This window comes from Ischnura elegans, chromosome X, assembly GCF_921293095.1.
Source record: "Ischnura elegans chromosome X, ioIscEleg1.1, whole genome shotgun sequence".
Classification (NCBI taxonomy): domain Eukaryota; kingdom Metazoa; phylum Arthropoda; class Insecta; order Odonata; family Coenagrionidae; genus Ischnura; species Ischnura elegans.
In genome coordinates, this window is record NC_060259.1 from 23,999,064 (window position 1) to 24,022,785 (window position 23,722).

General features: G+C 37.7%; 1 protein-coding gene across 5 annotated transcripts in view; it reads right to left on the minus strand.

The window, feature by feature from the left end:
* The window catches only part of LOC124171628 (solute carrier family 41 member 1-like), a 151,456-nt gene that overhangs the window by 40,532 nt on the left and 87,202 nt on the right, over positions 1–23,722 (minus strand). The window contains exon 1 of one of the 5 annotated variants that reach the window (XM_046550832.1): positions 16,732–16,829. The exons of 3 other annotated variants lie outside the window; for them this stretch is intronic. Coding sequence is in view for 1 of the 2 variants with exons in the window: in XM_046550830.1 (XP_046406786.1) it covers positions 3,857–3,888 (32 nt within the window). In the remaining variant the exon portion in view is untranslated. Of the gene's footprint in view, positions 1–3,856; positions 3,955–16,731; positions 16,830–23,722 lie in introns of those variants that run through there. One more of the 5 variants, XM_046550830.1, reaches the window with a different exon arrangement.

Sequence of the window (23,722 nt, forward strand, 5' to 3'; positions counted from 1 at the left end):
ATTTGAGGAGCTGTTATTAATGGTTTTTGCGAATATTTTCCCCTTTACATGGATAAGGGGATCGATAATAATTTCAAACAATTTAGTAGCAGTTTTTCGGTCACTTCTTCGCTACTTACGTTTATCCCTAGATAATTCGAAAGTGATTATCATTTTTAGAGAGAAAACTTGAAACAAATTCCATTCCACAATATAATTTAAAGAATGAAAAGTGTGAGTGGTGCGCTACTGTAACTAACTTTTAAGATGTATTTTATGAGTGATGGTCTCGTGGTGGGTTGATAGTGCAGCGGCTCGCGAAAGCCTTATTGAAAAATGAAGAATTAAATTCAATAAAAATATTTCAACAAAAACGAGAAATCTGAAGTATTCTTGAAAATATTCGTTATTGTATAATTTGTTTCAAGATTGAAGTACGCCTTCTACGAAAGGTTACTTTGGCTGAATGTGTATCATAAGCAATGAGATAGTTGATGAACCATTTCATGAAAAAATTAGCTGAGTAATTTCACTATCTCGATAGCTAAGTTGATATTATTGAAGATTTTTTAGATTTAGAAGGAAAAAATACTTTCATTAATTCATTCAAAAATCAACTGGGAAAATTTGTCAAAAAACTGGAGTTGATGATGGTTTAGATTACAGATACCCTGCAATTCAATTCATGGAAATAATTAGGTAGGCGGAATGAGAAAGATAAGTTATAACAAAGTAAAATCTTCCTCGATTTGTCATCCTCACATAAGTTTAAAATGAACGAAAAGAAGAACGTTGCCGCCCACTTATCATGAGTTGGTGACGTCATTAGAGTTTTGGCTAAGGGAGGGCTTGTTTAGGGAGAACCGCTCATTTGGGGATGGAAAGGGTCATAAGGGGGTAAAAACATTGAATCACGCAACGCCGATGCGCTAGAGCGAAGAGTTCGCGGTGACCATGTCGCGACATGTCGGCACGAGGGGTGACGTCGTCAACTTTTTCGCGAAAGGGCTAGGGGCGTCGATTTTTCGCCGGGAAGAGCTCAGGAAGTAGGCGTCGTATCGAATAACAGAAAAATTTAGGTCTCCATCTATCTCAAATTGCCCCGATTAGCAATTTAAAAAAAACCGTAAAGGAGCCCCAAGTATTTTGAAGTGCCAGCCTCGGATCTTAAGACTGTACAATGATAATTTAAAATCTACACGCTTTCTATCGTCATAGCAACAAATTTAGCTTAAGTGGTAGCTAATGGTATTTAAAAGTAATGCAGCTAAGCTTTATTGTAGCTTAAGTGGTAGCTCTTGGTGCGTAAACCTGAAGCCAATATATAAACGCCTATTAATGTATGCGATTGAGAGCTTTTATTTTCCAGTTCAATATTCCGGTATTTTCGAGTATATTTTGAAATTTGTGAAAACTTCACGTTTTAGGTATTTAGGACACAAATATGACGGTTTCATGTTTAAAGATGTATGTAAAAATAAGTAGCTTATTAAACTACAGATTGAAGTACAACCTCTAAAATAAATCTGCTTATAAGGATGATGCGTTATTAATTTAAAATACTATCAATGCCAGCATTAAAATATGTTAAGGTCCCTAAATCATTTACATTTAAAAAGAGATATGGCAAAAATGCTGCGATAACGGAGTCAAATTGAACTTTTTTACTGCAAAATATCTCTTGCAAACTGTGAATTGTAAATTTTGTAACATTCGCTCTTTAAGATTTTATTCATTAGTTAGGGTTGAAACCTCTTATTATATCCTGTAGGTTATATCTTTCCGTCAAATTTCAATGAAAATCTTGCAAAATAATTGGCTTCGTAATCCTGAATCACTGACGGCTAGTAACTATACAAAGCTGCTTTCGCTGTGGTGCATGAACACCAGGACTCTAAGAATAATCCGTGCCATTAAGTTTCGAAGTAATGACAAAAAATGTCATAAATGGCAAAAAAAATTCTAAAATGTCTAAAATAAGTATTTACAACATGAACGTATATTCTAGCGATGAATATACAGAGTAGTTTAGAATCAATCCAATAGCTAAGATTAAATTTGAAATAGCTTCTCCGAGAGAATTTCTGCCGAATAAGAAAGAAAAATCGAGAATAAAAAGTGATTATCGCAATGACTCTGACTAAATTATATTATTTATGATACCATTGCGTCAGTTGCAGAATTTTGCCTCCTAAATATTCTTTGAAAGGACGAAACTACGAAATGAAAAATTCCTATCGCTGAAGCGAAGAATAAAGGCGAAAAAGGTGAGGATTCAGTCATGGTGTTTTGAGAAAACTGGGTGTGATGAAAATGTCCTTGCCATGCCTCTGTAAAGACTATCGCTGACCCAAGTCAATTTGACCTACTGGCGCACGAAGTGCACGAGCGTTTCAGATGATTGAGATAAAAATATCCGATAGCAATGATGTGAACATTTACGCTCTGATTCGGCGACCACTACGCAAGCCCACTCGGATGTCTTCACTTAGTCCATAATTGTCGAGTCGATACGGGAAATTTAGAGCAAGTACTTCATTAAATGGTAATTTAAATGAACTTGTATTTATAAAGGCTATCGTAATAAAATAACAAGATTAAGTCCAAAATCGATAAAAAAAACACATTGAGAAGGTGATACCTATTGTGTAGACTTCTCTACTCAGCAAAAACACCAAGAACACGATCCATATTATTAGCTATTGTATGTAAAATAAGATTACACCATCGCAATAAGTATTTTTGAAATAAAGCGACGTGCAATAGTTGTGCTTCGGGCGTGAGCATGGAAATTGATAGCGTTACGACGGAAATTTTTGAGTGTGAATGCTTGCGCAATCATATATCCAAAAAGGCTTCAGTCTACAGAAAAATATCTCAAAACAGATAGTGATATGGTAATTTTTGTGTTATGTATGGATATGTTCCTTTAACAATTGTGACTGATCATGACGCGTTACACCCGCCCATCTGGTATTTATTGGTAACGTAATGCCTGCTCAAAACATATTGCCTTGAAATTTGCAGAGTATATAAAGGAAACACTGGTCAGCACTTGCTGGTACATCAAATTTGAAAATTTCAGGCGGCTGTTTTCTTGGATTTAAAATTTTTATTTTCGAAACACAGATCAATACATATTGAGTTTACTCTATAAATTCGGAATACGTCATCAAAAAGGAAAAAAAATATGACCAGTCGAGAGGGAAAGATAAATCCTCTTAATTGAAGAATGCAAGGAAAAACAGCTCTCGTGCTACACAAGGCTCTCAAAGCGCAGAAAAATTCGTCAAGATAGCGAGAAATAGCTGTAACCCTGTTGCTGAATGTATTTTATACATTCACGTAAATTGAATCACTTATTGAGGTCGAACTCAAATCTTATTAGATACAGTCGCTTAGCAGGTTAAGTTTCTATTTTTAATACATGCCGAGATTTTACGCAAGTACGCGGCTGAAGTATGAATGCATATATTAAATGTAAGCTGATGGGCCGAACTAGGAGCAAACATGCCATTAAAGGGATTCGTAGTCTCCGAAAGTTTCTGGCTTCACAAAACAATTTTCATAGAAATGTGTAATTATCAAATACAACAGTATACATTCTAGTCACTGATATTAAAACCATAAGTTTTTTCACATCATTATCGAATACTGAAGCAGTAGTTCTTTAGCTAAAAAGAGAGATTTTAGCATCTTCCCGCCCCCAAAAATTCCTAGGTTTGCGCCTACCAACGAAACTTAAACGATCTTTAGAAACTGCCACCGTTTAACGATTACCTGCTGAGCAATACGAGAGACGTTTCTTTCCAATAAAAAACATTTGGAACATTAAAATGACTATCGTACTAATACTAACTAAATTAAAATAACTAACCTCAGAAAACGAAGTCCTCTCCTTCGCAACATCGTGAAAAGTAAATGAGAGAGATTTCCCCCTCATCTGCACAGCAGATGAGCGGGAAATAGCTTTGATCAGCAGTACGCCCTCGAAGCATGTCACCATGATGAGGGCAGTACTCGCGTGGCTCCCGAGCTAGTTCGACAGAAATCCTCTTCGCGTGGCTATCTTCAATTTTATCTATGCTATTACATCCATTCTTAACTAATCAGCAAAGTCATTAAGAGAATATAATTCCCAGTTTATGAGAGCTCTCTTAGATGCTTAAGCCGTAGCAATACTTCGAAACTAAATGGCGAGGACTATTCTGACAGCCCGGTAGCCCATTAATCGCAGCCAAAGCAGTTATGCTAATTAAAGTTAAAAAGCCGTCAGTGATTTTCGATAACGATGCTAATGATTTTGGAAGATTATCATTGACTCTTGACGTAAATGAATGCCCACAATGCGGAATCAGAAGCTTTGGCCTCAAATAATAAATTGGATCCCATAATAAATAAATTTAGACGCTAGGCGTTAACAAGAGAGGTTTTGGCAGACGCTTTATTCATAAAAAAATAATTTTTTAAAATATTAAGTTTACTTCATTAATAATAAACTCGATTTCAATTAATGAACTATTACATTAATTACGACAATTTATAATTAATCGATAAAATGAGATGAATATTAATTTTATATTCCCGGATTGAAGTTAAATAAATTTCATATTCAATTTCAATCGCTCAATGCCCAATGTTTTTACCCATTTCTCCTGCAATAACACACAACAAGTTTAATTTCAATGGGATTAATTTCGAATTTTGGCAGGGAAGTAAAATGAAGTTCACCAGAAAAGATTAATGCTGGGAAAATACTGTATGCCTAACTTTTTTGCAAATATGTTGAGTTTCTTCGTAAAAATATCTAATCACGAATTAAAAAGAAATAATGTAGATACAGAAAAAGATATTTAACTACTGATATGAGCTTGGACTTCATCAAAACTTTATACTCAACCTTCAAATCAAAAAGCGTGGACAAAGTTGAAACTCTGTCGTTCAACCATTTTGTGTAAAATCATTATTTTATTCCATGGCGTGTTTTCGTGGCATATTGAGGGCTTAGAGGATACCAAGGGCCCTGGTAGAACAGAGTAGAGAGGACAGCAGAACAAGAAGAAAAGGAAAGCGCAATCCGAAATGAAGAAGAAAATATAATCGATAATTAAGTTTGCCCATATGTTAACAATTATAGCTGCATTTGTCCAAGCACTCATTGTTATGTACGTGTGTTTTACTTGAGTGTTTAAAGTTTTCTCCAGTTCTTTCTGACGCACTTAATTAAAAACTGAACGACAAAATCTGTCTTCATGCATAGCGGAATATGGAGAACAACCCATCCAAACAGGGGCATTCATAAGAGGCCCGGGGACCTCCGAAATGTGGAAATTTTTTATCGTTTAGGCTGTCGAAATTTTGCCCATAAGAGCTATGTTAGAGCTTCCTTACTATGTAGCACTGTCGTCTTTCCTTAATATTAATTTAGGATTTATTTAAAATATCAAGTAATGTCCATATTTTATGTAATGGAGAAACCTAACCTTACCCCAACTCTAAAAATATAATATGCATATACACTTCTACCTCGAACATTTTTTCATTCATCACCCAATTATGGCAGGTTTTTGAGAAACTCTAAAGGTAAGTAAGTTCATTTGAGGTCTTTAACGTCAGTTTCATAATATTTTTAGCAACCTAATAAATATATCTGAAAACGAGGGAACGACACTAGCGGGAAGATCGGTGAATTCTCCCCATTTCGCGCAAACGATCGTTTCGCATTGGGAGCTGAACGGGAGAGAAAAGTTGCGGGATGACCAATGGCACGCGAGGGGTTCGAACGCGTGGCCTTGGTGGTTCGCTTTCCGCGCTAAAACGGCATGCGCGACATATGAGTCGTCGAGGCTATTTTGCGCGTCGTGGCGATGGCAGCGCGAGGCGTACACGCGAAGGTGCAAGGTATCAACCTTCGCAAGTGGAGCACAGAGAATGCACACGGCAAAAAATCACCTAGCCGCCATTTAAGGCCTGTGGTCCATCAACCTCGAGGCTTCCGAACGACAGCAGTGACGGAGACAATGAACCACGCGAATGCGTCTTTGTTGTCGAGAGGAAAAAGATTCAACACTCTACTCCATGTGGCGGATACACATGGGGCTGAAATGGTTTCCCGCCATTGAGAAGGGTTCACTAAAAGTGAAGTGAATGCTAAAAGTGAATGCTGCTTTCCGGACAATGAGAATCGCAGTTCATGAAAAGAATTTGTTAGATCGAAAGGAAACAAGTGTCTTTCAACGGAAAAATAAATCCTCCCCATTCAGCCATTCTCTATAATTTAAAAATTAAAAACCGCGAAAGTTGCCATTCACTTTCCATAAGTTGGTGACGTCATTAGAGGCAGGAAATCACAGACAGCAGCACAAACAACAACAGAACCAACAACCGGTAAACAGACAAGGCGCTTCTCTCAAATCCGTCGATGTTTTCTGTCGCGTTTTGGCGCGATGATTGCGGGTGGAGCCCTAGGTGGACATTATAATTAACGCATGAAACCTGGTCATTTTCAATAACCCTTTAAGTGCCGCCCTTTTAAACTGGCAAACGATAAGATACCTGGGATTTTCAACTACTTTTATTATTTCCATCAAAGTTTTTTTACAAACTTGAATATGAATGTGTTGGAGCAATTTTTTTATTTACATTCCTTAAGACCATTTTACACGGGGCAATTACTTGCATAGTCTGACGTGCGTGCGAGAGCGCATTTCAAATAGTGTCGTGTAGAGTGGTAAATTGCTAGGACGTATGAGACAATTCACGAACGCGAGATGGTAAACTAGCCTGTAATTTCGTCCATGCATTCGCGCAATTGCGCGCCAGATCGAGAAAAAAATGCAGTTCTCTGCTGTGCAGTTCCATAACCCGTGTAAAAAGCCTTTATACATTATAAGTTATCAATAAAAATGCTTAATTATGTTGTTAACTAATGTTATTTTTTATGTACAGCCCGATAATAATATTTAATTTCAATATTTATTTTTAAATACCCGGGCGATGGATCGTGCTGGTAGGTCGACTAGCAGGTACTCTAACAGTTAAATTTACCAAATATATTAAAAAAACAGTTTTTCGTAATAAAAATTCATCATAAACTGCTGCATCTGCGTCTTTAAACACTAACAGTTAGTGCGGCACGCGCCCGCCCACGTCAATTCACAATACGTACCCGCCGTAGAGTTAAAATTCCATTACTTACTTTAAGAATATCACGGATGATGAATTTTTTCGTTCTGTCGTGGCACTTATCACTTTTAATTGCCAAAATACGCAAAAAAGTAAGATCCTTGATGACAGAATTTTCGTGAAGTTAAAAAACATTATATGCCCATGACCCATGTCCATGGTAGTGTTTGGGGGAAGCGACCGATAGCTGTGCCATAACGGAAGTGTAGTGAAGGAAGGATGGAGAGAAAGCCGACGTCGGCATTAGCCTGCTCTCAACGGAGGAGCACAAGCGAGCCACAGCTTTAAGTCCCGTGAACGTTGTGCTTGAAATGTCCTCTGCGTATCTATCAAGCAGAGATCAGGAATATTCTCTCCCTCCGCTGAGATTTGAACCCGGACCCACGGGGTGTGAAGACAACACCCTGGCCACCAAACAACCCCATATCCTCCTACTTCTATGTTTCGAGGTGAAGATAAACCCTGGTTCCAAACCCGGGTGAAACATGAATAGCTTCTTAAAATTGCCACCATGAGAATAAAAAAAGCAAACGTATTCTCATTTCTCTTTTATTCTCATTTCATATTCTCGTTTCATTCACACTTGAGAAATGGAGACGGGAAGAAGTGGGAAGGATCTTCAGTTCTCTTTTTTCTTTTTCCCGACTTCGCCTTCTCGTAAGTGTCTATTAGTGGAAGAATAGAGGCGTGAATACGGAGGCGGATCGCAAGGTGCCGTACTGTGCATCTTAGAACCGTGCGCTCTTCCTGGAAATTTCGCTCATTCAACTCGTGATAAAAGAGTTCCGTCAAGGTGGGAAGAAACCCATAAGCGGTACGAAGAAACGCAATACTTCCTAAAGGCGATCTAAAAATAAGTGCAAGAACTGAAACTATCCAACTTCTTCTTCCCTGGAAAAGGCCAGAATCCGAAATGTGGACACTGTGCGTGACGACGCGGGACAATCATTTGCACCACATCTCTGAAGAAACCATAGCACTTCGAAGATGCTATTAAAGAGGAAAAAACATAACAAAAATATACAGATTAACAGTAAAATGGACGCTTGTGGTAAAACGATCCACAATCTAATGAAAAGAAATGGGCTAGTTCACCACTTGGTTTTTCAAATTTTTCGGTCGTGATTGAACTTGAAAAAGATGTAGAACCGAATTATCTCTTTTTCAATTCGTCACCCACTCCTCGAGCTATTCGCGACGAGAAATTGGCGGCCTTAACCATATGGAAGGAAGTTGATGAAGACACCAACTCTTGACGAGTGGGTCACTGCGTCTCAGGTACTACTCGGCCTCACGCATCAGCCTCGCATGCTGTTCACACTGTCGTGAGGGATTCCTCCCTCAACAAGCGATTCCCTCTGAGCGAGTTAATCAGTAGGCAGTGAAATGACGTCACATGAAAATTGGCGGGCGGCACCTCTCGCGTTTTATTATTTAATTAAGCATTCCGTAAGAATCGCTGAAATAGGGTATTTATTTCGTCGTAACTTGTCTTTTCCTTCCATCTATGGAACTCTATAGCTATTTCTGGTCTGAGAGAACGAGCCCATTGCACAGAGAGACGAACAAAACTTAGATTTGAAGTGATCTACTTGGAAAAAACACAGCAGTGCAGAGGGGTTTGAAAGCTATGAAGCCACTCTACATCATAGCACCAATTCAACACAGTTTTGCGCTCAGCAGATGTTGTTTTCGCGGCTAAGATTCCTACTCAGTGATTGCAAACTGAGCCCATTCATTGCAAAAGTCCTGCCAGCTAAGATGAATGGCTGTCACACCTGGGATCGTAAATGCACATCCAATCCCCTTTTTACCGATAATAGCCAAGTTTTCACTGGAAGGATCATAATTAAGTGTCAGTATGGTCTTCTATAATCTTATTTTACACTTACAAGGTAGTTAGATTATTATTATTGCAAGATTACAATTACAATAACATCCGCCACCCATATTAACACGCGAACCACCTGCTTGCATACGATCGTCAAAAAGATTCACCTCCAGAGACCTGAGCCATTGCAATTTGCCATTATTATCGAATGTAAAATATGAGAGACAGAAGATCCATCATGATTAACCTTAGGAAGACACCTCACCCAGGTAATAAGACAATCAAACAGACATACGTATACCTCGGAACGAAGTTTTTCTGCTCCCTTCCGGTTGAACTATGAAAATAAAACTCCAGGACCATATTTTTGGGAAATTAAAACGATGGCTTATGTCCTAGGAGAGTGATGGCATTGAAAAAATATTGATTGATGATTTGATATCTTAGTAATCATTGAATATGTGATTTTTAATATTTGTATCGTTAAACAACACAATTGTCACACATTTATTATTATCTACTTCGTTTGTTTCGAACGCCAAATGTTTGGGAGTGAAAATTTGTTCTTTAGCCATCAAGTAAAAATGTTTATTTGATCCAACCACTGCCTTATAAAGCTTATTAAGCCTGAATCACACGATCATTTTTTCCATCCCTCTGAGACATAGCTCCTGCGATAGGTTTAGAGGGACCAAAGAAATGATAGGTCGACCTATAGATTTCTGAATCACACGATCCCTCCCACCGTCCCTTTTTCCGTCGCTTTTGACATTATTTCCGATAGCACTACTCGGTGTCATACTACCTGCATCAGGAAAAATCTATTGACTCGGTTGATTTGATACCATTTAAATTTGGGAGCGCAGCTATGGATGATTTACATCGGCGCAGACTTATTTTCCCTGTGTTTACAACAGTTATTCCAATAAAAGCCAAGCGTGGCGTTGCAATCGCTCTCAGCGACCGTGCGTTCTGATTGGCTGAAGGACGGTAGAAGCTGCGGTTTCAGCGACGAAAGAATGGACGTGCCGAGTGATGGAAAAAGCTATGAAAATCCCGTCCCTCGAGCCATCGCGCGAAATGATAGGCAGAAACGGTCATTTCTTCCGCCATCGCCAGAGCTATAGGAGGAGCTATGTCTTCAAAGGGATGGAAAAAATGATCGTGTGATTCAGGCTTTATGGTGCCGCCTATCCTCAGGGATACCTATCATATCTTCCCCAACAGAGGCTATCCTATGGTATCCGCATATATTGGCACCAATGCGAATTATTGTGCTGGTATATTTTATTAAGGTGGAATCAAAATACTATTTTATAATAAAAAATGCAAATATCTGCAACAGAATACCGGAATTTTAAGTAATATCCTATGAACCCTTTATGGCCCAGAGCTCCATTCTGGAGGCGTCAAATTTCAAAAAGTGGCACTCTGAAAACTTGAAAATTTTGCACTCAATTATGGTTATCGTGGCAGCTAAATATTCCGTCATTACCACGTGCACCACAAAATAATGCGCGGTTTAGATATACCCTAAATAGAGCAGAAAATTTATAAATTTTTGATGTTGCGTAGAAGAAACATTGGGTTATAATGGGCTAAAAGGAACCCTTCAGATTTAAGTATCACTAGATTTGGTCTCTGCATTTATTCCGGGTTTCCTTTCGCGTCTGCTGGTTTGTAGACAACAGTTTCGCTGGCTATCCTGCCAGCGAAACTCTTGTCTACAAACCAGCTGACGCGGAAGGAAACCCGGAAGAAATGCAGAGATCAAACCATCGCCGCGGAAACCTACGTTATAACATCATTAGCTTTTTTCATCAGCATTTCTTGTTAATTTAAAATATGACATTATCCTTACCAACATTAAATAAAAGCTCAAGGCATGAAGATTTCTTCTTAATGGACCAATCAAGTGCCATAATATATGCGACACTTTACAAATATTTTACCAGATCAATTCTACGATTACGGTCACGTGAACATCCACTCTCACAATCCCAAACCAAAATCGTTTCACAAACGTTTCTACTGATTACCTCCAGAACTTGGTTCGGAATACTCACGACAAGATGTTTGGAAGTTCCATCAATTATACGGAAGAACACTTTCAACCGCCTATCCCAGCAGCTTATTAATATTCTTAGCTTTTTTACTGAATGAAACGCCATAATGATCACTAAAATTGCTTGATTTGAGGAGATAAGTTAGCGACTGCGTGATCCTAGACAAAATTTTCGCTCAAACTGTAAAAACTTTGCAATTATAGATAATTAACATCAAAGCTTAGAACAAAATTAGGGTAAAAGTATATTTTAATGTATATTCCTTATATTATTGGGTAATTTCTCTTTCCAGGTATTTAAGTCAACTATGGCGCCATTTCCATGTAACTGACGTGAATTGACTTCAATAACAGCATTCATTAACCAGAAACTGCAAATGCAGTGCGGTGATGAACCTATAATTTATTTTTACCGGGGTAATAATGCAATAACGAACATCATATCAGTTGATTTATCAAAATGGCAGATATACTCTAGCATTAATCAATATTTTTCCAACGTTTAGACGAGTACTGTTACAAGAACCTGCATTTTAATGCGGATTTTTAGGTGTAGTTTACGAAATATTGATCACGGAAACACTTTCTTGTGAACAGCCAGTCGATGAGAAGCAATTTGAAAGGCACATTTTTTTAAATGTCATGAAAACGATGTACACTTCGTTTTCCGCACCCACCTCTTTTACACACTCAATGGTGAATATTTGCACAAAACCAATCCACTAGACAAGGCAAAATTTCTATGATGATAGGAACAGTTAAGGGATAAGTTCAGAATAAAATTTTCCAAAAAGTAAATAGGTGATATCAGTCGAAATTTGTGATATGGAAATTACAACTTTCCTTTCTGCCAGCTGAAAACAGATTCAGACAGTAGGCACAATCACCAGATCTAGCAGCGATTATAGAGCGTTTATTAGCAGTTGATTATTGAGAGGGCAGATGGTTGGCTAAGAAACATCCGGAAATGTCGTCTTTAATTCAAGAAATCAGCAGTGAGTGTGTTAAGGCGGCCTATAAAGCGGAGGTAAATCACCAGAATACGGGCTACAACTTGCGGGTGGTATCAAGGTGAGCGCCCGCCGACTCCGAAAACTAATCGACTCTTCGGTGCCGACGCCGCCGAGTCTGCTGAGAATAAGATCGTGAATTTATTAGCACATACTCGTCACCAGAATGTGTACTCAACATTTAATCTTCGTTTGACAAAGTTTAATACTTTTTTTAATTATTTTTACGCTCTCCTCATTTAAACACGTTATCGGGTTGTTATTATTTCAACAATTTTTAGAAAATCTGACAATAGCAGTCAAAGGAGTTGGCGAAAACTAACTGTGAATGCGGGCTTACAAAATTCCAATTTTTAGGAATCAGATGAATTAATATACTTTAAAAGCTATGACATAACTTGGGAAATTGAGGGGCTTCGACACAGCGCGCCGCCGCCACCATCGATATTTATTTGACGATGCACACGTCCAGGGAGGTGAAACCTTTGATCATTTACGAAAACGGTTATTCCCATTTAAAGACTAAATCACTGCGGGACAATTAGTCCTAACTTCAACCCGGACCAATGAAGTCACTCAGAGTATATTTTTACCTGTGGAGCCCATTCATAGCATGGTTGTTTAGATATGCACATGCGCAACGCAACTCGAGGCGCCAGTGGTCCATAGCAAACTTATAATGAAAAGGTTTTCACAATGGGACCAATATAACGATGGGTAAGTTCTAGCAACACGTTTCTCAAAAATAGCATCTTTTCAGGAGAGCAAAAAACCTATTAATTTTTTCTAATTATACGCTAAAATCAAAAACCAAAAATTTCTAAAACTGAAAAAGAAGCATACATTTGCCAACAAAGAGTTGTGCTTTGCTTGAATTTTATTTTTCAATGCTATTACACTTAGTTTAAGATACCTGTGTCAAGCCGGCCAAATTTTGAGATACGTGTTGTGAGAACTTAGCCATCGATAAGGCATCGGGTTATTGTGGTGGCTAGTGTGTTGGCTTCCCACCCAGCGGATCAGAGTTCAAATCCCAGTTGAAGAATTTCCAAGAGTTTACCTGATCCCTGCTTGAATGCTCTGTGAGCGCACTGTAAGTGCAGCATCCCGCCCGTCGGATGGGACGTTAAGCCACGGTCCCCTTGACGCCATTCGTTAAGATATAGTGCCGACGCTTTTCCATGCCTACCCCTTTCACGGAGCGCAAATTACCTCGGCTGCCGGTCTCCGCCTCCAAATACCAAACCATATCATGGAACAAATATTTTCCCCTGATCGACGGTTTAAACAATGCACAAAAGAAGAATGGGATACTCTTGAATTCGACTTCCTCTGCGGTCATGTCGTTGGCTCAAAGACGGTTATCGCGGGACCACAAGACCACGCCGCGCAGATCTTTTGACAGTCATTGCCAGGTACGTGTGCCAAGAGCCAAGTGTCGTGACTTAGAAGCCATACCTGTTGTGGGGGAAAGCACGATGCGTGCGGACGGCCCCGGAATATCCTTGCTGAACGGGTTTGGCGGTGGGATCAGGGTCTTGGATTGAGGAAGGGGTGAGAATGTTAAGGATGATATAACTACAACAAAGTGTGCATGAATGGGGTCGTTCACTCACCTCCAATATCGCAGTTCATGAAAAGAATTCAGTGGACGGAAGAGAAGATAAGTTTCGGCGAAAAAATCAGCCAAGAGCTGCAGTTAGGAGCAACTAAGAAGCCGCGACCCGCTCGGCATGCGTTTGTGATGTCATCAACTTATCCGCGAAAGGGTCAGGGCAGCCCTTTCTCCTTGGATTGAAAACATGGTGAGTGCATTGAAATGGCTTGTTTTGATGGCCTACTCTGCATTTTTTTCGAGAAAAAGAGCTTAATCACCTCCTAGATGTATAAATCACATGCTTTATGACCACTTCCTTCAAAAAGACGGCAGATCAAGGTATCGAAACGTTGGGTTTCAAATCATTAAACCAGCTTCTGCTCCAAAAAAAATTTCGAGTCATTCATGACAAAACAAAACGCCAAACAAAAAAAAATGAATGAATTCATGTAAGTAGCCAGAAAACACAAAATGCTATTCAGCGCAGTGGACTTTCGTCATGGTTGCGCATGTACTCATACAACAGATTCGCTGGGATTGCAGACCCAAAGACACGGTTTGCTATTGTGCTGAAATTGTCGTCTTGGGAAACAAAAATGCGGTGGAATGTCCCGGAAACCAATCCACTGAAACTATACTCCATTGGGATAACCTCCACTTAGGTAACACCAAATCCTAGACGAGAAATAATTTTTGTGAAAGATTTCAAAGGGGTAATAAACGATGGAAATAAATTCTGGCCAGGTTATTCCGGAAAATACAAGAAAAACACACCATCTGGGTGCATAAATCATTTAACATCAACATTTCTTACATTCACCGTACATGCTTGAAAGGTTGGGTATTAAGATTTATATCCAACTCTCATCTTTCCGCCAGGCTCATGGAGAGGAGAACCATTCGGTGCTAGGCGACTGATAATGGATTTTGTACGGCAGAGAACTGTTTTCAAGGCAGAGTTTGAAAAGGCGATCGATGGGGATAGGTCTCACCAGTTACAAAGATGGCAGATAAAAAGCACAAATCACGCTCTCTGTCCTACTTCTATTTCCTGCAAAAATGTCCCCTCCGTGATATCACCCAATTTTGATAGAGGAAGCGCATGACGCGGTGTAATGTATATTATCGAAATACCCGTGATATTAACCCAATCGAAAACCTCGACGAGCCGTTCGCAATACCGTCGATAATGAAAAAAAAAACATTTTGAAATGAAAGGTAGTGGCCCTTTTCTATAATTATTTAATGCATATGACGCGTTTCAGCTCTCAGAGCCATCATTTGGCACAAGACATTGCAGTACATGAGGAAGGGATGGGGAAGGATTTGAAGAGTTTAAGGAAAAGGTGGGATACAGACTCGCCTTGGGGAGGCAGTGGGGAAAAATAAAATTAAAGAGATACGGAAAACCCAGACGTAAAAGGGTAGGCAGAAATACCAGGCCTGAATCGGTTGCACTTAAAAAAAATCAAAAATAGGCCTGTGGCAGCAAAAACTATTTCGTTTCGAAATGGTTTAGTTTTTGGCTGCATTCATATTACGAGTTATTCCCACCAGATCTGGCTGAGCATATAGCTGTACTTGCTAGGTAGCTACAGCTGCTCAAAACCCGGGTTCATGGATGGGAGATGAGAGTTTTTTCCTTGAAAGAGCACTCATTAATTAAAAAGATTAAAAACACAAAGAAAGTAACAAAGATATTATCAAGAAAGTTAATTCCTCTGATACCGTCTACGGGAAACTTACGTCTACCCGCGGTACGCGTTTGACAGTCAACTGCCTGCAGTGATAACCGAGTGTGAGGATTTTTCTCTGCTGAAAGGTAATAATTATGCAAGCCAATCCTTCATCACTTCAAAGGATTACTAGAAAGCTAAATATATGCTCAATACTCTGTTATGCAACCATTAAATATAAAAATACAGGAACTGATCACGCCCAAACACAAAATTCCTCTCTGCTTCCAGAAATGGCTGCCACGGCAAAATAAGAGAAAACTATTTCTAACGAAGGAGTGGAAGTTTGGAGTCATATTTCTATGTCAATGAAAGATTTGGGAGATTTAATTTATTAAATAAGGTTTGTTGCATTATGCCATTGGCACACAGCAAGGGGATTCGTTCTTGTTCGGGTAAAAGTGTTCAAAGTTGGAATGGAATCCGTTCTTGTCCTTTCTAGTAAGACCCCACGTAATAATCAATCCATAATTGAGTATTTATAACAAAAACTCTTTATTTATGTACCATAGAAATGGATTTTAATGTTTTCTTCTATTTAAAGAATAACACGTTAAGCAGCGGGAATAATTGTACAGCTTACATGTTATTGCCGCAATACTTCGGAAAGCAGATAACGATGGGAATTAAAAGAGTGAATAGCAGCGGAAGAAGGGTATAGACTGTGTGTATTTATTTTTACTATGCAGGTCAATGACACACATAATTGTAAGAGCATGGTAGCCTTTGCCACATTATCCAATGAATGGACAGAGAGCGAAAAATATTTGACTGAATCTCCAGTGAATTACTTTACGGATGGAAAACCATGAAATAGAAAAATCTAAGATGCTTTGTTACACCTCCTGGAGTAATTTAATACTAAAAGAGAAAAGCGAAAGCATCTAAAATTAGCAATGTTATTTTAAGTTGATAATTCATCTGCTAAAATATCATAGAGCAGACATTGAATGGCATACGGTATTCATGAAGATAAGATCACTCTTTCTATCAACCGTAAAGAAAGGGCGTTATAACTTATCCCTTAAATCGAAGGGAAAATACTGAAGAGTAAATGGAATTTTGGACAATTTAGGGTGATGCTGTTTATTCGGCCACTAATAAGTCATGAACCCCGTATAACGGAAAAGCTAAATACCAGGAGCATTCGCAATTTGGCAGGTTAGTTTATGGTAGATTAACAAACAGTAAATAGAAACAAATATTCCATCGAATGATGAGCTGATTTAAGTCTTTTTCGAGATATTTAGGAAATATTATTGGGAAAAAACTAAGGGACCTCGCCTCGTAGGATAAAACAGTGGATCTAATGCCCACGATTTACTTACTGTTTCCTCGCATCGATAGGAAAAGCGTGTTTTCATCTTACTGGAGTGGCGTGGCTAGACTTTTCCCTTCGCTCAGAGGCTCCGCTCAAACTGCTGGACTCGCGCCGCCTCCAACCGCCTCCGTCCCTCCTGCCCCGCCCCCCGCGCGACCCTCACCTTCACCGACTTCCCCTCCGAGACGCGACCCCCTCCATCTACGATACAACCATTCCTCACCCCTACCCTTACACGCTAGCCAATGCCAAACTCACTCACCAGACCGCATAAGACATCCCACATCCATTACGGCAATGTGCTTTTGTGCAAAAAATATCTCCGTCACGTGCTTCGTATCTTATAAATAAAGCCTTTAGAGGACGCATCTCTTCCGCTCGATAAATCTTTTGGTGTGACGTAATACTCGCCGCTTTAAACTTTAGTCATCATCTGGAGATTTTCAGGTTGCGTAAAGTTGGCCCTAGATAACTTCGAAATTTTACATCACTGCTTTTTACATGTAATTTATTTTACACTTGAGATACAAACAAATGTTGACCAAGGCCTACCCAAGATGCCGTGAAAGTTTGAAGATAATGGAGTAACTTTTAAATAGGTAATACGTCATCGGATACGAAAAAATACACCGACCTATTAAGGAATACATTCGAGTATTCCCTATCCTTTAAATATATTCATCTTCCAATCAGTTGAGCCTCGACGCTGAGTTGAATCTCAGAAATTGTGAGTTCTTTCTGAGAATGAAGATTTACGATTTATTTACGATTTGAAATAATTTTGGGGAAATTATACAGCCTTCCCTTGCCATTAATATTTTTTCTCTCACGTAAAATCAGGATCATGAACGACTATCAGACTAATAAAAATTGAACGTTCTGCTCTGAGAAGACAAAATGCTGATTAATGAATACACCAATAGAATAGAGGAAATGAGACGTATATTCTGAATTGAATTACATACTGTGGAAACTGTGTGTAACTGATGCGAGAATACTTTATTTTATATAAATATCTTATAAAAGAACAACGGCTGGCTGCGGAATTTTACAGATTTTTTAAGGAAATAGTATATCTTACTATATATACTCTAAACATTGCTTGACATGCAGTCAATGGAAAGTATAAGTGATTAATGATATCAACCCTTTGAGTGCCATTGAGACCCGATTTTCTAGGTACCATGCTAAAAGTGTCGAGGCATTTTTGCTAATTTTGCAGTAGGTTAGGAAAAAATAAGGTCTCAAAACTACTACGGGTTCTACTATTCAAAAAATTTAGGAAATCTTTATTACACGTGGTATCACCTTTTTAATGTATTATTTGACGAATGTTTGGTGATATGAGTAATTTTTTTATAATTTAAAGAAAATACTTAATATTTTTTTATTTTGAGTTTAGTTACTGCATAATTTTAATTTGAACAATTAACTAGCTCAAATCCGGTATTGGTTTCCACGAGCCGATAAGTTTCGGCTCGTATCGATTTTCAGCTGAGTAGTAATAGCCGATATATCGGCCTGCGGCACTAAGAGGATTAATAGCTCTCTTCGCCATTCCTCAGTGCATGAGGTTGACTTAAGTTTTAAAACGTCACGCTGGTAATGAATCTGAGTGCTGATACGATGCTTGGTCTAGTGATCAAATAATAATAAAATTATAATATTATTTTAGCATTTAATATAAAATCAACTGAAATTTAATGATTACAAGTTCAAAGTGGGATAAAAATTACGACCTTTTGCTCAAACGAAGCAAATCCCTCCTTTCAAGCAAATTTTCGAAATTCCTGATATCTAGACAAAAATTTCGTAATACAAACAAGGGATTGCACATATCCTGTTAGGTATGCCACCACCAATACGTATTAAAAAGGCCAGGCCAAAGCATTGACAGTTGCGAATATAATAACGCCCTATTAAGCGCTTCACGCCAGTATGAACGAATAGTCTACGACGGCAGAGAATATACTGGATTACTTCCTCTATAATCAGCTATAAATAAGGGATTGAACTGACTAGGGCCCAACTGCGCACGGTCAATATTTTGAAATGAACTCGATTCCTGAGACTGAGACCAGCTGAATCAATTTATATTTATTATGTATATATGTTATGCATGTATGTTTGTACCATTTATATTTTTTCTTATGATCTTCAGTAACCAAGTGTAAATAACGATGATAGTAATAATAATAATAGTAATAATATTAATAACAATAATAATATTAATAAATAATAATAATAATAATTAGTCCTTTCCTCTAGATTGCACAAATGGTTTAAAGGAGTATCCGTAAACTTAATACTTTTGAGATTTTATCCTGGTAAAAAATTTATACTCGCAATCGCCCTAAGGAATACCCTTCTCACTGTGAGTTTAAATGATGACATGGAATGACTTGGAGTTTCAAATGATAGGGATTTGAGTCACTGATCTATTTAACTAATGCTGTAACCCTCCTACACGCAGCTACTGTTACGCAGGTATGTACATCATGAATTCCGTGGTACAGGACGAGCCCAAAAATTCTAGGACATGACTTAGGAAAAATTAAACGCATAATTTGTATGCGAGGGACTGCTGCAGCTAGATGTGTACACATATAACATTGAATGCTGTCATAACCATAGTTCTTAGCCTGCTATTTCAATCCTTAAAAGAGTCCTCAGTAGAGTTTAATATAAACTGAGCAAACATGAAAGTCATTGGGATACACTGTGCCCCGTGAAGTTGGAATTAAAAGTCACGGTTCAATACTGGGAGACTTTTTTGACGACGTCAACGAAAATAATAGAAATATGATTTCGCAAACCTCAGAAAGAATCAATTTATATATTAATCCTAAAGATTACCTCATGAAATAAGGAACGGACTGAAAAAAAGAAATACTTAAGGCAGTAAATTTCATACTGGAGTCTAATCAAGCTATTTAAGAACGGGTTATTATCACTATATAAAAGAATAAGACCACGAAAAGCAATTATTGGACCAACACCGTTTTATGGATATGAAATGTGGGCCATCACAAAAATCTCGCAAAAAAATATTGCCCAATCCCTGCTCGAAGTACTTATGCAAAACTCCATCCGTCGAATTGAACGTTTAGCTGTGATCCTCTGCGCGCCTTCTTTCCCTACCTGCCTTGAAAGCTTAAATGGCGAAATATATCTTTCGCCTCTTCCAAATATATAACTTACCTTTCCGTTAACATAAAATTTTAATGATATTAAGTCGCCAATGAATATAGGTATAAAATATAATATATATCCTAAGAACTAATTACGCTCCACTGGCTTAACAACTTTATATGTTAAAAATATCTCGTCAGTCCTTGGAAGCCTGAGTCAGTTTTCCATTGATTCCAATAAAATTGGAAATATCTCCAGAGCAACGAAAAGCAGCTTCCTCGACATTCATTGTTACCAGGAGACTTGGGAATTTTTGTGCTTTATCTAATGGTATCGTATTTGGAGTTCACGATCAACATCTTTCGTTATTTGCGAAATAGGGAAGGTGCGCGAAAAAATGGAAGACAGAAATCCAGCGTTGGCATCAGTCCGTTCTTAAGAGGACGTGCCACCATCTCGATTTCACGTATATTTTCTTTTTTGCGAAGAATTACTCGCTTAAAACTAAAACATAGCATTTTTAAATACTCTGGGTGTACATAATAGACTTTTTCAGAATTTACATGAATTTATAAGTAGAAAAAAATGCAATTTTTCCCTTTTTCCATTGGATTTCATTCAACAATAGATGATGGAACAATTCTAACACGTCAGCCCAAACTTTATAATACTTTTGATAGAATTTCTAGCAAAAAACTTTTATAACGGTATAAGTTTCAATTTTAAAATATATGCAAATGCTGACACTTCAATTGGCCTGAAAGTTTCACGACGAGAACGTTAGTTTTTAACAAGTCACTGTAATATCATGAAATTGGCGTAATAGTCGCGAAAAACTCCTGAAAAAGCGTTAATAGAAAAATATGAGGATTATGCTATCCACATAATTTTTACCTGAATATAATTTTGAGACTCGATAGATGTAGAATATAGCGGCGAAACGTTATTAAATAAACCCCGGTACAAGAATTTGTTTCGGATCGCAAACGTACCTCCTTAAACGAAAAAGTGTTCCATCTGGGACTTAGTAGACCCAACCCCACGGCTGTTACATCCCTTTAATTTCTGGGTTTTACAGGACGGTGAAATTACATTTTCAATCCTCTCCACATTCGACTCGAAATTTTAATCCGATTAGCGTGCTCTCAGGCGTAGTGTACGGCTTCACTTCCAAAGCAAATGAGAGCGGAAGGGGTAGGCGTACGAGCATGAAACTAGTGGTAGATTTTGAAAATAATTACCGTGGACTCGAAAAGATTGGTAAACGAATTACACCTACTCGTGAAAAAAGAAGTAACGCAAGTAACTGGGAAGTTGATTAACGGGGTTGTTAATATTTTAAATTTAAATGAGCTATTTTGTGAATAATCTATTGAAATCATTTTATTGAATGGATTTTTAATTTATCTTATTATTGAATATTTAATGAAATCTATGGAAAAAATTCATAGACGAGAACATCAGGTTTTACCTATGCCTTTTAACAGCCTAAGAATGTAGTTTAGCTTCCAATTTAACAGTTCAATCACCAAAAACTAACCCTAGAGATAACAGCAACGAATATGGACACTGATATGTTTCTGACTTTCATTTCAGGTCAAGTTGTTAAATATTATGACTTTGATTCTCCAAAAGTGCTCTAGATTGTACTGCAGTTTTACTGATACGAGTACGGCTCTGTAAAGAAGATTTTTAAAAAGTAACTTTAGAGGACTCCTGTTCCTAGACAAAAATTTACCTTAAAAGCCTTATACAAACTTAGAGGGGCATTATTTAGACCTTAAAAATAAATTTCTAAGAACTAAAACTTTAAAATAAAATAATTTTGTATTATGATGTAGGTGCATCATAAAAGAACGCAATCACACCCTTTGTTGGCTTTTCGTAATTTTAATAATGTCATATGCAGTACGTGACCCCACCAGTTCCAATAAAATTATATTATTCCACAGTACTTTTATTGGCCGTTATACTTGCCAAATGACAAATGTGAGTTACTTACGCGAATCGGTACAATACTTATCGATCTAGCAGAAGCTAAGCGCAGACGGAACAGTCACCATTGACAAAAAGAAACCGAAAAATATTTAGTCAGATGCCATAAACTTACAGAAAATCAGAAGAAAATTTATGATTTCGCTGTAAGAGCTTATGACGATGCATCACTACAGCTCGACTGGACCTTTTTTGTGGCTCATTACTGGTAAAAAACCGAACTGTTATTCTTCTGAAAATTTTAGGGCATATGAAGTAGACCCTTTATGGCATATTCCTCCATCCTAAATTTGAAAACATTTCCTCTGTATTTTAAAGTGTGTTTTTATATTTGAGATTTAGGAAAATATTCACAAAGGTATACTCTATGTTAAAATAAATGCCCTGAAAATTTCAATATAAAAACGTTATAACGACGGGTTCAGAGGGTTTGATGTGTCCTCTCAAGGTATAAGGCCTGTGAATGCTCGGTCCGGAACAAATGTTGTTTCTTTGAAAAAGCATTACCAATATTAACGGCGACCATAAAAAAGAAAAGAAAGAGATGAAAGATTGCTGATAATATATTCCTTTTAATTTCAAGAGGCTATTGTCTTTTTCCAGGTATTTGATGCGAGCTTAGCACCATTTTTAAGGAACTAACGAACGCGATTTGCCTTCATTTAAAGCATTTATTTGGTATTAGCTCATAAAGTTACAACTCTGACGCGCCAACATTTAATTTTCATCATGACTCGCATGGCAGAGCATCATAAGAGTTTTTTTTCGTGATGGCATACACAATTTAACAGCAATAAATATTTTTCCTATGCTTAGACAGCCACTACCTCTGGAGCATGGGTAAAAATGCAGATTTTAGATTCAAATTCAGCTACGATATATGTGTGTGGTCCTAGGTGTGGCAAGACCATAGCAACAAAACATCAATAAATATGTTCAAAGTTAAGAGGCATGTCAAAATTTTTTGTGTATCGCATTCTATTCTCATATGTATGTTTATACTATATATATATTTTTTAATTATATTATTGTATAAAAAACCCGATTGTACCTTTTTTATGTATAAATATTGTATATCGTTTTAATCTTTGTATTTTATACTGTTCATACTTTTTTCTTATATTGCCCTGATGATGATTTAAAAATAAATCGAAACGTTGGCTGAAACTTGTTTTAAAATTGACCTAAACTCCAGGAAATATTATATCGTATATTAAACAAGGTCAGGAAAAGGAAAAAAAATTATAATGATTCAAATTCAGGAAATTTTAGCTCGAAAAGTGTATTTTTGTGGCCGTCAGTGGATGAAGCAAAATTAAGCATATTTTAACTAAAACATGAAAATGGCATGTTTCATTTCTCGTGCTCACCTCCTATAGCGAATTTATGGTGAAAGCGCCTGGATCGTTGTTCATTAACGTTTAAGTCCACATATGAGACATCACCCACGCTTCTTCACAGCTTCCCGACGAGTTCAATAACCATGCAGCATATATCTTGAGGTCAGCTTCTCGCGTAAAGCTCGCTAAATACTACAGTATTTTAATATGCAGTCACTCTTTGTATGAAATATTGCTAGAAGTGAGACACCGGGAGCTGAAAACAATATGAAAGGACTGTGGGAGATGAATTAAGAGGCGAGCTGCTGTTATCAATCAATGCGATACAGTAATTGGGATTTCCATGAGAAAAGACAAAGCCGATAAGCTGAGGTCCAGAATAAAATTCTTTATTTCATTTAACAAATCGATAATGCCAACCTAAAGGTCGACATATTTTGTATTACTGTTTAAAAAGATTGTTAACCGTAACATCAGTTTTAAATTTCGTGAAATACTTAAAACAATCATGCCAAATAGAATGAAAATATA